This window comes from Microcebus murinus, chromosome 4 (genome assembly GCF_040939455.1).
Source record: "Microcebus murinus isolate Inina chromosome 4, M.murinus_Inina_mat1.0, whole genome shotgun sequence".
In the NCBI taxonomy this organism is placed as follows: domain Eukaryota; kingdom Metazoa; phylum Chordata; class Mammalia; order Primates; family Cheirogaleidae; genus Microcebus; species Microcebus murinus.
The window spans coordinates 58,474,181-58,488,799 of NC_134107.1; the positions used below are offsets into that span (position 1 = coordinate 58,474,181).

The 14,619-nt window shown below is 57.5% G+C and overlaps 1 protein-coding gene across 3 annotated transcripts in view; it reads right to left on the bottom strand.

Moving 5' to 3' along the window:
• Positions 1-1,666: 1,666 nt before the first annotated feature.
• PDE2A (phosphodiesterase 2A) overlaps positions 1,667-14,619 on the bottom strand; it is a 92,899-nt gene continuing 79,946 nt past the window's right edge. For 2 of the 3 annotated variants that reach the window (XM_012745073.3, XM_012745077.3), the window contains exons 12-31: positions 14,456-14,521; positions 14,062-14,192; positions 11,261-11,372; positions 10,709-10,748; positions 10,512-10,575; positions 10,046-10,118; positions 9,722-9,899; positions 9,364-9,476; positions 8,622-8,699; positions 7,539-7,661; positions 6,956-7,026; positions 6,569-6,691; positions 6,118-6,205; positions 5,809-5,856; positions 4,786-4,860; positions 4,550-4,649; positions 4,130-4,242; positions 3,686-3,724; positions 3,444-3,550; positions 1,667-3,112 (exon numbers count right to left, since the gene is read on the bottom strand). In XM_012745073.3, the coding sequence (XP_012600527.2) occupies positions 2,902-3,112; positions 3,444-3,550; positions 3,686-3,724; positions 4,130-4,242; positions 4,550-4,649; positions 4,786-4,860; positions 5,809-5,856; positions 6,118-6,205; positions 6,569-6,691; positions 6,956-7,026; positions 7,539-7,661; positions 8,622-8,699; positions 9,364-9,476; positions 9,722-9,899; positions 10,046-10,118; positions 10,512-10,575; positions 10,709-10,748; positions 11,261-11,372; positions 14,062-14,192; positions 14,456-14,521 (1,953 nt within the window). In that variant the 3' untranslated portion in view covers positions 1,667-2,901. The remainder of the gene's footprint in view (positions 3,113-3,443; positions 3,551-3,685; positions 3,725-4,129; positions 4,243-4,549; positions 4,650-4,785; positions 4,861-5,808; positions 5,857-6,117; positions 6,206-6,568; positions 6,692-6,955; positions 7,027-7,538; positions 7,662-8,621; positions 8,700-9,363; positions 9,477-9,721; positions 9,900-10,045; positions 10,119-10,511; positions 10,576-10,708; positions 10,749-11,260; positions 11,373-14,061; positions 14,193-14,455; positions 14,522-14,619) is intronic. The other variant, XM_012745076.3, reaches the window with a different exon arrangement.

The window sequence follows — 14,619 nt, forward strand, 5'->3', positions numbered from 1 at the left end:
TTTCCCTGGCTCTCCACTGCCCACGGAGTAAAGCCAAACTCCCACGTCCTTCGCGATCTGGCCTTGTCTCCCGCCACCTCTCCACTCCTCCACCCGCCAGTGCCTCCCTTCTCTGGGCCTTTGCAAGAGCAGTTTGTCCTGGCAGAAGTGCCTGTCCTCTTTGACCTGCAGGAAAACACCACCTGCTCATGTTTCCACCCTCACTGTTGCTCTGCTCAGGGTTACAATCCTGCGTGGAGCCTCACGGCTGGGCATTGCGTCTGGTTGTCACGGCCTGCATCTGAGCTTGGCTCTGTCTCCCCAATAAACTGGGAGGCCCTCCAGACTAGGGAAAAGGATGGCGGTAGCCTTGGGCCTCCGCACAGGGATCTGCATGCAGGAGGAAATATTTGCAGGTTGTTTACTCAATTTGGTGACAAAGAGGGCTATGTCACAGCATGGGCCTTAAGGATGGGTTGGGCTGGGGCCAGACAGCAGGTGTGGGGTGTGGAGGGGAGCAAAGTCCCTAGGGTTCACGCCCAGGTTTCCCCTCTGCCCAAAGGTGTGTGGAAGAGATATACGCACACACATTCAGGGCCGGGCTTCCAGGCAGAAGAGCAGCGATGTCAGCCCGCACCGCCCCTGCTGTCAGCAAGGTGCTATGAGAATCACCGTCTCTTACTAGTCTTGAGCCAGGAACCACTGACCACCACCCTACTTTGGTCCCACTGGTCAGGCCTGGGTCCTGTGCTGTGAGAGGACAGAGATGAGCTGTAGGAGCCCAAAGCAGCCAGGCAGGGGAGGGGCTGGGAGGGCCATGACCCTAAGGGAAAGCGAGAGGCCTTGAGTCCATTCAGCGCAGAAGAGCAGGACCAAAGCCTGGACAGGCTGGGGGCCGGGGAAGAGGAAGCACAGCAGCTGTAGTCCCAAAGGCAAAGCTGGCATCCGAGGGGCATTGTGGGGGTCACAGGATGGACCTGTCCCCTTCCTCTCTGCCCCTCCCCCAAGAACAGAGACCCCAGCGCCCAGGCCCCTAACATAGCCTTTCTTGATCGGGAAGAGATGGATGGGGAAAGGGGAGAAGGGGTGTCAGCAAATAGGGGACAGGCCTGGAGACTTTGCCGGTCAGAGCCTCCTCGTGGCCCCCCACCTGGAGTCTGCCTCTCCATGTCTGTGCAGGGCTAGCATTCCCAGGCAGGACAGCCGGGGACAAACTCCACAGACACAACCAGGGGTGGATCTGGTGTGGAGTGTGACTCAGGGATATCCCTTTGACAGGACCCAGAGAAACTGGGATGTGAGACTTATGGGGACACAGACAGGCATCGCTGCAGCTAGGGAGAGGGTTCAGAGGTCCAGGCACTGGCTATACGGGCACTCATGACCAGGGCAGGCCACCTCTTCCAGACAGCTCCCCTGACTGCTTTGGCCTCAGTTTTCCCTTTCTAGGCTGTACTCTCTGCCAGCCTGCATGTCTTCTCCCTGGTCCATGGCCAGGCCTCCTCACCCACCATCTACCCATGAACTGCACCAACTGGCCCAGGGAATACCCCAACAGGAAGAGGGCCTGGGCACCAGGGGCAGGGGCTCCAGCAGCCAGGCAGTTCCAAAGGGTATCTGCCTCTCCCAGTTCTGTTTACCCACACACCCCATGCACAGAGTCTGCAAATAGCCCCATGGGGGAGTATTGGTAGAAAGAAATAGATTTATTCTCATGTACAAAGCGGTCAGCCCACGGGACCATATACAACAGTTGCACAGAGTCCTAGAAAAACGCGTCTCTCTAAAGGCAACTCAGAATAGGTAAGGCAGGTGGCCCCCCTCCCCCCACCCCACAACACACAGAACGAAACAGAGAAGAAGAGAGAAGCCAGTGACCAGGCTGACCCAAGAGGCCCAACCCTATGGGGCCTCCCAGGCCCGGGGCACAGGTGGATATGGCCTTAAGGAGGAGAGAGCCCTGTAGGGCTGAGACCAGGTCCCTCTCCGGCTGCAGGAATAGGGAAGGGGCTCAGGCCAAGGGGATACACTCAGGGGGCCACTGAGGGACTCAGGGTCGGGCTCTCTGTGCCCAAGGGTGGCAGACAGTCCACAGCTTCTGGACTCCACAGAGCCATGGAGCCATTTTAGATACTGATCTATGATGGATCTTAGAGAATGGATTGTCTCACCCTCCTGTTTTTCCAAGGCAGGGGGAGGGACTTGCCCAGGGTCACACAGGCAGGAGGAGGCATGGTGGACACACCCCTGGGCCTGTCTCCCAGTGCAGGGACCCTTCCTGCCTGTCATTCTCATCCAGCTTTCTTCCTGAGCCCCCTCTCCCCAGAGTACTGAGCTGTCCCTCTGGCAGCTTCCTCTTGGAGCCCCTGTGTCCCTCAGGTCCCTGTCCCCCCATCAGTATGGTGGTGGTCCTCAGGGCACCTGTGCCCCATGGCTATTTCTAGTCCTCCAGCAAAACTAATGACTGCTTGCAAGACCCCACCCTCTGCTCACTCAGATGTCCCACCTTCCCCTTTAATGGGGGTCCTGGAGACCCCAAGGGGTGGGGGTCCTCCAGCGGAAAGGGCACAGATCTGGTGTGGCGGAATGGGGCACAGGGGAAACCGTCCAGCTGCTCAGAGAAAGAATGGCTTGGGGAGGACTTGCCAAGGTGTGGTCAATGGCCTAGAGCGGGGCCCACTGTTCATTATGTCACCCCTGTGCTCTCAGAGGACAAATTACAAAGTCTTGGTGAGGCTGGAAGTCTTGCTTCCATTATATAGACGAGAAAGCTGAGGGCCAGGAAGGTCACAACTTGCTCAGTGTCACACGGGAAATCGTGGTCTAGAGCCCAGGACCTGTGGCTCTGGCTCCCAGTGCATCTGGCCAGACCAGTGGAGGGATGTGGGAGGAGGCCTGGGCAGGGAAGGGTCCCAGAGGGCATCACTCAGCATCAAGGCTGCAGCAGCCATTGATGGGGACCCTAGTGCCATCCAAATCAGGCACCTCGTACTCCTCATCCAAGAAGTCCAGCGAGTTGTTGCTTGGGAGGCCGCGGATGGTGAACTTGTGGGACACTTTGGTCCAGTGCTCACGGTTAGAGGCCACGCGCTCATACAGCTCTGCTGCTTTGGGGAACAGGTCCTGCAACAGCCTGTGGGTGCATGGCGCATGGTTAGAGGTCAAAAATCAGACTGTGGGCAGCAAGAAAGATTAGGGCTATACCACAGGTAGAACTTTCACAAGAGTATAAGGCACAGGACTGGACCCACAAGGAAAGCATGATGGTCTCTTCCCACTGGGGACCAAGGAGGAAGCAAAGGGCCCATTTAAGGGGCAAAGCATGGAACAGCTGTGCACAGAGGCAGGAGGGCGGCTCAGTTGGAGCTGGGCCAGGTCAAACTCAGCTGGTGCGTCTGCTGTGGTGCCCTAGCTGGCCCCAGCCTCTCTGAGCCGGCTGCCCGGCCACCCCGGGGCTCACTCACTTGTAGATGGGCATGGCGATGTGCTCCATGAAGCTGATCTGCAGCTCGGGGATGTAGGCCTTCTCGCGGTCCATCATCTCCATCGGCCTGTTGCCCATGGCCTTCTCCTGCGGGCGCCAAGTCGTCAGGCCTGCTCCTCCCGCTCCCCCGGCACATTCCAGGGCCAGGCTAACCCAGCCCTCCCGGCCCCAGGCCAGGAACCCTCCCCCAACACGGACATCCTGGGGCCACTCCACACATACCAAGTCTCCCTGGGAGAAGAACTCTTTGTAGATCAGCTCCTGAAAGGCGAAGAATCTCATCACATCCCGTGCGTGGGATCCATCCACCCAACTCCTCTGACAGCCCATTCCCAGGAGGGCGCGCCGAGGCCCAGTGATTCAGGCCCACCTCAGGACCTGTGTTCCCCAGCCTGAGCCTGGCAGTGGGATAGCCCCAGATGGGGAGGAGTAGCTGGGTTCTGGCCCACCTTCCACCAGCCGCTGAGTTGCTGTGTGACCCTAGGTAAATCTGTGTCCCTCTCTGAGTCTCCCTATCTGTCACCTTGACATAGTGTAGGTTTCTGTATTCCGAAAGTACAGCCAGACTGACCTCAGCACAGAGAGGGTGCTCTAGCTGCTGGGGGCCGCACAGAGCCAGGCAGGTGTGCAGCCTGTGCCTTCCCAGGGAGGGGTGGTGGCACTTACCGCAATCTTCCTCGTGGTCTTCCAGCCCTTGGTCTGGTCAGAGAGGTCACAGGAGGTCATCAGGAGGCAGAGGAGGAGTCTGTGGTGCTGCTTGTTGGTTCGGTCGTAGCCCACTGTTGGGGGAGGATGGCATCCAGAAGAGGCCCGGCCTCCCTGCCCCCATGAGGACCAGGCTCTCAGGGCCCACCCAGAGCCGCCCAGGGAATTGGGCAGTCTAGATGGGCACCAAGGGGCCAGCACTGGCTCTGTCTGGTGGCACCGTGCAGCCAGGGCAGGGGTTGATGTCCAAGGGGGCTGTCACTTGGAGGAGGAGCAGGCTTATCCCAGGGGACAGAGGGCTGATCCCCTGGGGACACTCCCCAACAGATCCTTCTCTGGCTGTCCCTCCCAGCCCTGAGGCCCGGGGCTAACAGCAGGCACCTTCGGCCATCTTCTGGAGGTCCTTGAAGATGCGGAGGTGGTGGGCCAGGTCCGTGGCCAAGATGATGTCCCGCATCAGGTCCAGCATGCGCTGGTAGTCCTGGGCGGGGCAGGGGGAGAAGTGTCATGGCCTCCTGCCGGACACCCCCACGCATTCACACCCCCCATGAGCCTCTACCCCTTGGCTCCTCCTCCCGTCTCCAGCCAGCTCCCAGCCCCACCCCCGGCCCCATCACCTTCCGGGAGAAGTGGTCGAAGATGTTGCAGCCGTGGGTGTTGAGGATGGCGATGGCCTGAGCAAAGTGGTGCCTCTGGGGGGAGAGGAGTGATGGGGGCCCAGCTGGGGCAGAGGGGCTCCCTCATCACTGACCCCACGGGCATGAGCAGGGCCTGGGTGGGCCCTGGCCCCCAAGGTCAGCAGAGCAAACAGCAGGAGTGAGGGGCGCCACTTCCCTTTCTGAGCTCGGTGTGACTCTCTGCGTGACCAACCTGGGGCCCCCCCCAGCCGGCTCTGAGCCTCAGATTCCTCAGCTGTCACATGACATGCAGGGACCCGATAAGGTAAGCTCTGAGGGCCTCACAAGCTGGAAAAATTCTGAAATGATCCCTTGGAATCCTAGACACTAATTCATGCAGAAAACATTTGTTTGCTGACAAGGAGAGGCAGAGACGAGGCGAGGGCAAGGCCCCCCGTCTCCTGCCGCTGAAGGGCTGTCACTCAGAGGAGGAGCTGGCTTATCCCAGGGGGCAGAGAGCAGAACCAGAGCTGCCACCAGGCCTCCCAGGGGAGATGGAGAGAGAGAGAACCTCGTCTCTAGGGGTGTGCAAGCAGGGGCAGCCTCTGCAGGGGTGTTGTGGGAGGCAGCAAGGGGCAAGGTGACCTTGGAAATTTGGCTCCCACTCTGTTCCAAGCCCTGTGCCAAGTACAGGGAACTCAGAGATGTCTCAGACTTTGTTCCTTCCCCCAGTGATGGTGGGCAGACCCTAAGCAAACAATCAAGGCAAAGCTGAGTGTGCTGGGAGTGGAGCCCATCCCACGCTTGGAGGAGGGGCTGCACGAGGTGTTCCCAGACAGCCACAGGGAAACGTGCAGCACACGGGTCCTCCAGGAAAAGGAGCCTGACATGCCCTGGAAGTGGCTGCAGCTCTCGCAGCCTGTGTGGAGAGGGTGGTTTGGAAGTAGGAGGAGCTGGGTCTTAACTCTGCAAGTCTCTAGTCTTCAGGGGAGGAAGGGGACAGGGTGGGCAGAATGGCGGTACCTCCATGACAGAGCCCTCGGAGCTGTAGAGTGCAGCCAACACAGATTTCTGAAAAAGCCCAGGAAAACTCCAGTCACTCCTCACATGTGGATGATCCAAGTGCACTGCATTAGGCTAAGCATTGTCCTGCCCCTTCCTGCCCTCTCCTCGCCTCCCTGTCTCAGGTATCAGGGCCACCCGGGAGAGCCTCCTCCTGTCTTCAAACCTGGCTCCTGGTCTCACCGGCTCCTACCTTCTTCAGGCTAGGAGAGGGGGACACTGCCAGACACCCCAGGAAGGTCCCCACTGTGAAGAGGGGCAGGGTCTCACCGAGGCCACCTGGAAAGAGTTGTTCGTGCCTCTGTGGTCCAGGTCGTGACACATGCAGGAAATAAACAAGGCAAAGATCTCGATGTCCCTGGTTGGGAGGCAGAAAGGAGAAAGAGGTCAGGCCACAGCTTCCTCCACAGGCCTCTTAGAGGAGGGGCAGGTAGATGAGATGTTCAGAAGCCAGTTGGACAGGAGGGGGAGATACCTGGGTCCCCTTCCTAAAATAATGCTGAGCCTAAGCTCTGGTTTGGAGTTTGGCAGAACCAGGTTTAAATCAGGTCCATTATTCACCGGCCCTGTGGCTGTGAGCAAGTCCCTCCTGGAAAGTGGGGCTGTTCAGAGGATCTGATGAGGTGGTGCATGTAAAGTGCCTGCCACTCAGGGGGAGCTTCCTTGTCCCAGGGAAGGGGACCCCAGTGGCTGCCAGATGTGGGGAGATGCAGCCACTCACTCGAGGTAGTTGGCGAGCTCCAGGTTCTTGTAGAGCAGATAGCAGAAGTGGGAGACGGAAAAGGCGTGCATCCAGTTGTGGTAAGGGGGGTCCCGGTAGCCCTTCTTCACCATCAAACAGAACCTGGGGGAAGGGAGAGGGCAGCAGAGGGGCCTCAGCCTCTCCTCCTCCAGGAAGCCTTTCAGGCTCTGCCTGGCCCTGGGTCTTGCCACTAGTGCCAGTCCCAGCGTCTGGGAGCTGCTTCCCTTCATGGATCCTCCCCACCCTCTAAGACTGGGCCTCCACTAGTTGACCTCAAAGAGATCTCTCCCAGAACACTGGGGACAATGGATGGGAAAGTGGAGGACAGAGGGAGGCAAGACTGGGGCTGTCTGCACGTGGACACACCGGGCCAGTGTCGGGCAGTCGATTTTGTAGTTATTGATGAAGTTCATGTCCTGCAGCATGCTCAGGATGGCCTGGGGAGGGAAGGAGGGAGGGACAGACAAGAGGGACAGTCAGTATCAAGATGGGGTCTCCACCTGGACCCTTCTCCAAGCCCCACACTCAAAATTTTGGAGTCTTAGAACCTTAAATCTAAACTAGAAAAACCATAAAATAGCCAAACCCAGCATTCTCAGAGCTGTGAACTTTTAGGAATCCAAGGGATCTAAGAAGGAAGATGCAAGAACTCTCGGAACCAAGCTCACTTGAAATCTTAGAAAACAGGGAGGGGGTGTAAACCCTGAGGCCACATGCCCTTGGCATTGTCAGTTCAGGAGCAGCCTTTGGGATCATCCAGTACAGCCCCCGGCCCCAGGGCAGGCCACGGCCCCATGATGGCAGACTAAACACCCACGCCATCTCCAGGGAGCCTCCACAGCCTTCCTTAAAGACTCTGTCTTACTAGGAAGTTCTCACCCACATCTAACTCAAATCCCTGGCTGCACGCCCTCCGCCTCTCTGGTCAAGTGCAGGAAGGCCAGCTCACCATGGAGGTGTCATCCTCGGGCAGAGAGCGAGGGGTGTAGGTGAAACTGGCAAAGTTGGAGTCAATGGCAGCCACCGGCTGGATCCCGTCATGAAGAAGTTTAGTATATTCATCATCAGAGACCTGGAGGGGACCAGCCAGGCATGAGAAGACAGCCTCCACCGCAGCCAGGGTCCTCAGCCTCAAATTCCCACAGAAGGTGAGGAGTCCTTCACTCAGAATGCACCACAGTTGGGCCATCACTCCATAGGTTGTCACTGGGCAGGAGATCCCCACCCTCCCCTCACAGCCCTGCAGCCCACCTACTGCACCTCCCTACCTGTGACCACCCTTTATCTGCAACAGCCTATCCTTGGCAAAGATGTCACCCCTTATGACACCCTCAAGCCATGGCAGCCTTTCATAGATACTAACTCTAGTTTCCTCCATTTAGGGGGACTGCCTGGTGTCTGACCTTAATCCTTCCTACTATAGTTTTGTGTGTGTGTGTGTGTGTGTGTGTGTGTGTGTGTTTTGTTTTCTGAGTTTTTTCTTTTGTTTCTAGTCAAGTGCAATAGTGAGAAGGGGAAAGGGGGAAGTAGTAGAACTATAGTTTTGATCATATTCACAAAGTCTGGGACTTTCTGGTTTGAACACAGGTTGACGTGAAATGTCCAAATGAGCAGTGACTACTCTATACTCTGAACTAAGGTCTGGGCCAGCTTTTCTGACACAGGGTCCAGGAACAGGAAGAAATATCAGCAATGAAGACTGCCAGGGCTGCATGACCACTGTACCAGGACAGCTCTGGGGAAGGTCCTGGCCTTTAGAAATTCCCAAGATGGGAATTATTCCCTGAGCCAAGTTGTTCCCTGGGCTGGTCCTGCTGGCTCCTTCCAGCCTTGGGGCTGAACTGAAGAACAGCTTGGAAGAGAGCTCTATAAGGAGGTGCGGGGAGGGTGGCCCTAAGGGAAGCAGGAGGCCTGGTGTCCTTCCAGGTCTATCTTCTCACCCTCAGGAGACAATAATTCAAAAGCTCAGCCTAAACGTGGGCCCCTGAGGATTCTGGGAGGAAGACAGGCGCTCCCTGCAGGCCTCACTCACTTTCATGTGGTACATCATCATCTCGTTGGCCAGGTGGCTGCGATACTGGGCCTCGTTCACTTTTTTGTACAGGAGAGACTGGGGAGAGAAGGAAAGGTGGGGCTCGAGGAAGGTGGCTGTAAACTCTTAGAAATGCCCAGGCCTGGACAAAGGGGTCTGGCAGAAACCCCTTTCCTGTCCCATTCTGGCCCCAGTCTGAGCTTTTGCGCTCCAGTCCAGAGTACAGACCCCACCCTCACCTTTATCCAGACTCTCTCACCCTCCCCTCCCCCCTGCCCTCCTCCCCAAGCCCTCTTAGCATTTCATCTGGCTAAGGGGGGGGGGCCCACAGCAGGGAAAGAGATACAGGCAGGAAGGTATTGTCAGGGACCTGGGGGTTGGATTCCCAGGCCAGAGTTGCCAGCAGGCCTGGACAATGAGACCCAACATTTCCTAAAAAGAATCTGAGCAAGGGCTTGGGTTGAGGTTGCTTCCAGAGAAGGGGGCAGTTTCTCATGGTCCTGGGAGACTGAATGGACAGGGCAAGAAATAGTATTCCCAATTTTCAGATGAGAAACTGAGCCCAGAGGTGGCCAGTGTGTACTGAAGGCTGCACAGCACCCCAGCAGCAGGGCTCTAAGTCCCAGACCAGGGGATCGTCCGTCTGGACAGAGCAAGGTGAGAGAGCCAGTGGGGGAGGAGAACTGGAGGGTCCCGCCCCGGCCCCGCCCCGGCCCTCCCCCACTCCCCACCCCGCCCTCACATGGGCGATGCTGATGCCGCAGTAGATGGAGAAGGCGGTCGCCAAGTCCTCGTCGAACTTGCTGAACCACGGCCCATTGATCTTGTTCACCAGCTCGGCCACACCGATGACCTCTGGGGAAGGGACAGGGGCTAGGAACGACTGGTTGAGGGGTCCGGCGGGGACCTGCGCTCGCAGAGTTCCCACAGGTGTCGCCCCAGGCGTGGAACCCACGACCCGGCTGCTTCGCTCGCAGTAACGAGGAAGGATGCCCACCCTCCGCTCGGCCCCGCCCACTCTCCGCTCGGCCCCGCCCACCCCCACTCGGCCCCGCCCTCGCTCGGGCCCCGCCCCCGCCCCGGCCGCCGCGGGCCTGCACCCTGGCTCTCGTTCTTGATGGGGAAGCACAGGATGTTGCGCGTGCGGAAGCCGGTGCTGTCGTCCACGCCGCGGTAGAAAAGCGGGTGGGCATAAGCGTCTGGGATGTTCAGGATCTGGCCCGTGGTCGCCACGTGGCCTGCGATGCCCTGGTCTGCTGGGATGCGGATCTCGTAGCTCTGCCGCGGCAAGGATGGAGTAGAAGAGGGAGAAGTTAGTGGCCCGGCCACAGAGGGGACCATCAAACGTCGGGCCTGCTCCCCAGCGCCCCCAGCGGACTCTCAGACACCCGCTAGGGCCACGCACTCCCTCCACACTCCCTCACCTCATCGTCCACCACGCCCCCGTCGAACACCTTGGCCACCAGCTCATTCTGATCCAGCAGGAACACCGAGCAGCTGGGGAGAGGTACCAGGAGGGTTGGTCTGCAGGGATTTCTGGATTTCCGAGGCTGGGAGGTGTGCTTGCAGCTGAGACATTCTCCTCAGCCTGGCCGATTCCATGCACTCATCCATTCAAATGATTTTTGTTTGTTTGTTTGTTTGTTTTTTGGAGCATCTACTATGTGCCAGACACTGTTAGGGGCTGAGGACATATGGCAAGCAAAGCTAGCCCTGCCCCTGCTGTCATTAGAGCTCACAGTGTAGTGAGGAAGACAGGCATAAAAGATCACTCAAAAGGTGATGAGGTCCCACAAGAAGCCAGCCAGTGGGGAAAGGGGAAAGGAAATGAGGTGATGTGGACTGAGGCCCAGAGCCTCCGTCACTGAATCCCCTGGGAGCTTCACTCACATCTCTGCATTGCTGAGGTTTCTGGCCTCTGTGATGATCTCCTGGAGCAGGACAGAGACGTCATCTGGGGGAGGGAGAAGCGTGGGGCAGCGGTGAGCTCACGCTGGAGGGCCAAGGCCAAGCCCTCCCACCTCTCCCCCCAAAGGCCAGCCTCCACACCCACCCCACACCAGGCATAGAGGAGAAAGTGCGCTCACCCAGGTGAGTGAAGAGGTTCTTTGCCACTTGGAGAAGAGCCTGCAATGGAGCAAATGGAGATCACAGGTTTGGGTTGCAGAGCTACCCTATCCAGCCCCCTGCTTCCCACAGCCCCAGCATCTTCTCATTCCTCCCCTAGGGCTCCTGGGACAGGAGGCTGGAAACTGTCTGGAAACAGGTTGGAAACTGTCAGTGTCCAATTATGCCATCTGGTTACTGAGTTAAGGAGCAGGGAGGAATAGCCCCAGTGCAGGTGGTGGGAATCTCACCGGTGTCTGGCATTCACCTAGGGCCCCAGCCGCCCAGATGTGGCTGTAGTACCCAAGTTGAACACTAGAGGGAGACCACACAGTGCCTGCAGCAGTGGTGCGGTGCGGAGGAACTACTGACCTTCCTCTTTAAGAGGCCTCCAAGTCACTAAGTTACCTAGCTGCCTCCAGCAGGGCAGCCATCCCTCCAGAAAGACCTGGGCATTTTCCCTTGTGATGGCTCTCTGGGGCTGAAAGCTGGGTAAGTTGGTCCCCAAGAAAGGCTGAAGGTGCATCACTCACCTGGCACTCACACTTGAGCTTCTGCTCCTTCTGGAAGGCCAGGGTGCTGGTGAGCACTGTGCTCGTGTAGTGGAAGCAGTGCTGGATCACGTGCTCATCCTGGTCTGTGAACCTGAAGGGGGGGGGTCACCCAAGAGGGAAAGGAAGGCAGGCTTCTCTCCCCATTCTCCTAACCTCCATTGGGCCAAGCGTATCACCAGGCTATCCACCAGCCAAGTATAACTCCTAACTGGGGAGGTGCTACCGAGCAGGCACTTGGAACCAAAACACACACACCTCTAGAGTGGGGGCTCCCTGAGGGGAAGCTCTCGTCCTCCTCAAACCAAACTGTGTTTTCTTCCTTGGACTACTGATTCTTGAAGCCAGAGCCACAGCTCCCTCCTTGATTTGGGATTTACCCAGACCAAAGCTGGGTCTCCTCCCTCAGCCTAGAGACTTGCCCAGGCTAGAAGGAGTGTTTTCCAGCTCTTCCCCAAGGCCTCTCCAGCCTCAGGGAGGGACAGTGGCACTTCCCTGTCTTGTCCAGCTCTGGTCATTACTCCAGTCTCCCTGGACTATGCTGGCCTGATTTGGTACCTCCAGAAATCCTAAGGTGACAGTGTGGAGGGCAGTGTGCCCCACTGGTGGAGCTAGCTCTTGCCTTACAAGATCAGCCCCAAATCTACTGAGGTCCTCCAATCTGGTCACCAGATGACTTGTCATCAGGGAGCTGCCTAGGGCTGGGTGGACCAATGGTGGGGTTCATGGGGTGGGAGCCTGCCTCAGCCCCCATCTCTCTGCCCCCAGATTTCTATGCCTAGGCCCCTGCCCACTTTTTGGCTGGCCTCAGTGCTCCTCACTGCTGGGGGATCCTCCAGTTGCACGTGCTGTCACGTGATTCAGGTCTAGCTCCCAATGCCCACCACCCTGGCTCTGTCTACACACCTTCCTTCCATGGCAATTGAGGCACTGTGCTCAGTCTGGGTACACTCATCTCTCGGCCTTCATCCATGGGCATCTCTCGGCTTCAGCCACACTAAGATCTTCATCATTCCGAGAAAACCTCAGGCTCTTTCACACTTTCATGCTTTTTTCTACACTGTTCCCTCAACCTAGAATATCTATTCTAGGTAGAGGGAACAGTGTAGAAAAAAGTATCCCTCTATGCCCTGAAAATAAGCTTCAAGTCTTGAAGGCAGAGCCCATGCCTGTATCACCCATGCCCAGTGCAGAGCCTGGTACTGGGGAGATTTTCTGGGAGGTGTTTGCTAATGTCTTAACTGCACCCAACCCCTGTCCTTGCCACCAGCCTGATCCCACTCCCAGCTGAAGGGAGTCTGGATTCCCTGTACTCTGCTACTTAGCTGTGTTCTAGGAAGCTTCTCTGCAGTCACTGCACTGAGCTGAGCCCCACCCTGGCTCATGCAGTCATTCTACACTCCTTCCCTGAAATGTGTGGGACCCAGAGACGGCCCTGCCCTGCCCTGGACCTCAGGGCTGTCACTAAGGCCCCATCTTGTTTTCCTTGTGATAATCATCTCTCCTCCAGGTTGGGGGCTATATAAGAATCCAGTCCCACAGCCAGCAGCCAGAGGCCATGGCCATTGCTAGACCTCTCACTCACTCTGCATTCCCTCCCCAAAGGCCTTCCCGAGGCCATCTGGCCAGCACTGGGGTGGACACATTAAGTGCTCAGTGTGTGTTTGCTGAATGGCATAAATGCTCCCACCACCAGGATGCCTACCAGTTCCAAATGTCACAGCTAATTCTGCCTCATCCCTGTGTTCATTTCTCCAGGCCCACCAACTGTCTACAGAGCTCCAGCAGGCGGGTCCTGCTGCTCAGATCTAGGACTCCCTGGTCTCTGCCCTACCCCAGCAGGCCTTAGCCCGGGGCTCCAGCACCTCTCCAGCCTCCACCTCCTGCAGGAGCTTCGGACACTCAAACTCAGCCTGCTTGCTCAGACCCCAGGGCCAGCAGCCTGTCAACACCTCTCTGCATTAAGACTCAATCCCTCAACTGCCTTCTTCTCCCTACCTGGATGACTCAGCACAAACTGCATGACCTGCCAGCCCAAGTGTGAACCTGCCCCCGGGACAGCCATGGCTAACCACACACAGTGCTGTTTCTCTCTGAATTAAGATCCATTCACAACACAGGGATTCAGGCAGCTACTACCAATTAATGAGTTGGTGTAGCATGTGAAGTCTATTTCTGATACCATTCCTATACCCCAAATTTGACCTCGGTTCTTGAGATATGCTTACTAAGCCTCCAAGTCTGTCTACCTGGACACTGTACCCACCCTGCCTTCTGCTTTGTATCCCGCTGTCAGAGACTCAAAAGACCCACAGCTTTCCCCAGCCTATTCCCTGTAGCCATTGTCCACTGTGTCGATGATGCTCTGCGGTCCCAGAGGGTTTACCCATCCCAGAGTGCACCCACTCTTCCATCAGGCAGTTTCCAGCAGTAACACAGAAATGGGGGATGGCAAGTGGGGGGCAGGCCAGCACCCTAAGAGTAGATAATCCAAACTGCAGGAAGTGGGGGGGAGAGGAGGGGAACCCAGTTTGGACCTCAGTGTGATTTTAAATAAGCCAAAGTGAGTGATGGACAGTCTGCAATCACCTGTGCCTCAGGCAGCAGCAGCTGTCTAGAAGCCCCCATTCCCCTGTAGTCTCTTGCACTGACAAACTCTTCTGCCCACCACTGCTGGGATAGTAGCCCCAGCCTAGTACCCTTCCCACTCTGTTTACCCTAGTGACACCCTGCCCAGCCTCCCAGCTACATCTCCGGATCCACATCACCCCACCCAGACTCACAAATCTCCTCCAAGCTTGTTGAAGGCGCAGGCCAAGGCCACCACCTGGTCAGTGGCCCGGCTGATGACAGGGACACAGAGCATGGCCTGCAGCTCACAGCCCAGCATGCTTTGCAGCTGTTGCACATCCTCCTGCCAAGGGGAGGCAAGTCAGGGCAGGGGAGAAGGGAGGAAGTATGCTTCCCTCCCCAGCCCTCTGCCACACTCTGCAACAGGCAGTCCTAAGGGACTCATGCAGGGATAGAAGCTCTGTGACATGGGGATGGGATGGCAGAAGATCCCAGGGTCTTGTCTCCCCCATTCCTCCACTGCCCTATCCCAGAGACCCTGGCTCTGGGGGCTGGCAATGGGTCTCCCCTTTTCCCCTCCCCTGGTCCAGCCAGACCATGACTTACAGAGGTGAGGTCCTTCAGCTGGATGGACTTCTTGTCTTCCACCACCTGGCCCAGGCGACCCGTCAACTGGGGAGTGAGGAGTGGCTGAGTCAGAACCCACTTCTCCCCAGGTCAAGAGGTCTCAACCCATCCCCACTCTCAAGTCTGGAAGTTTCCATGAACTC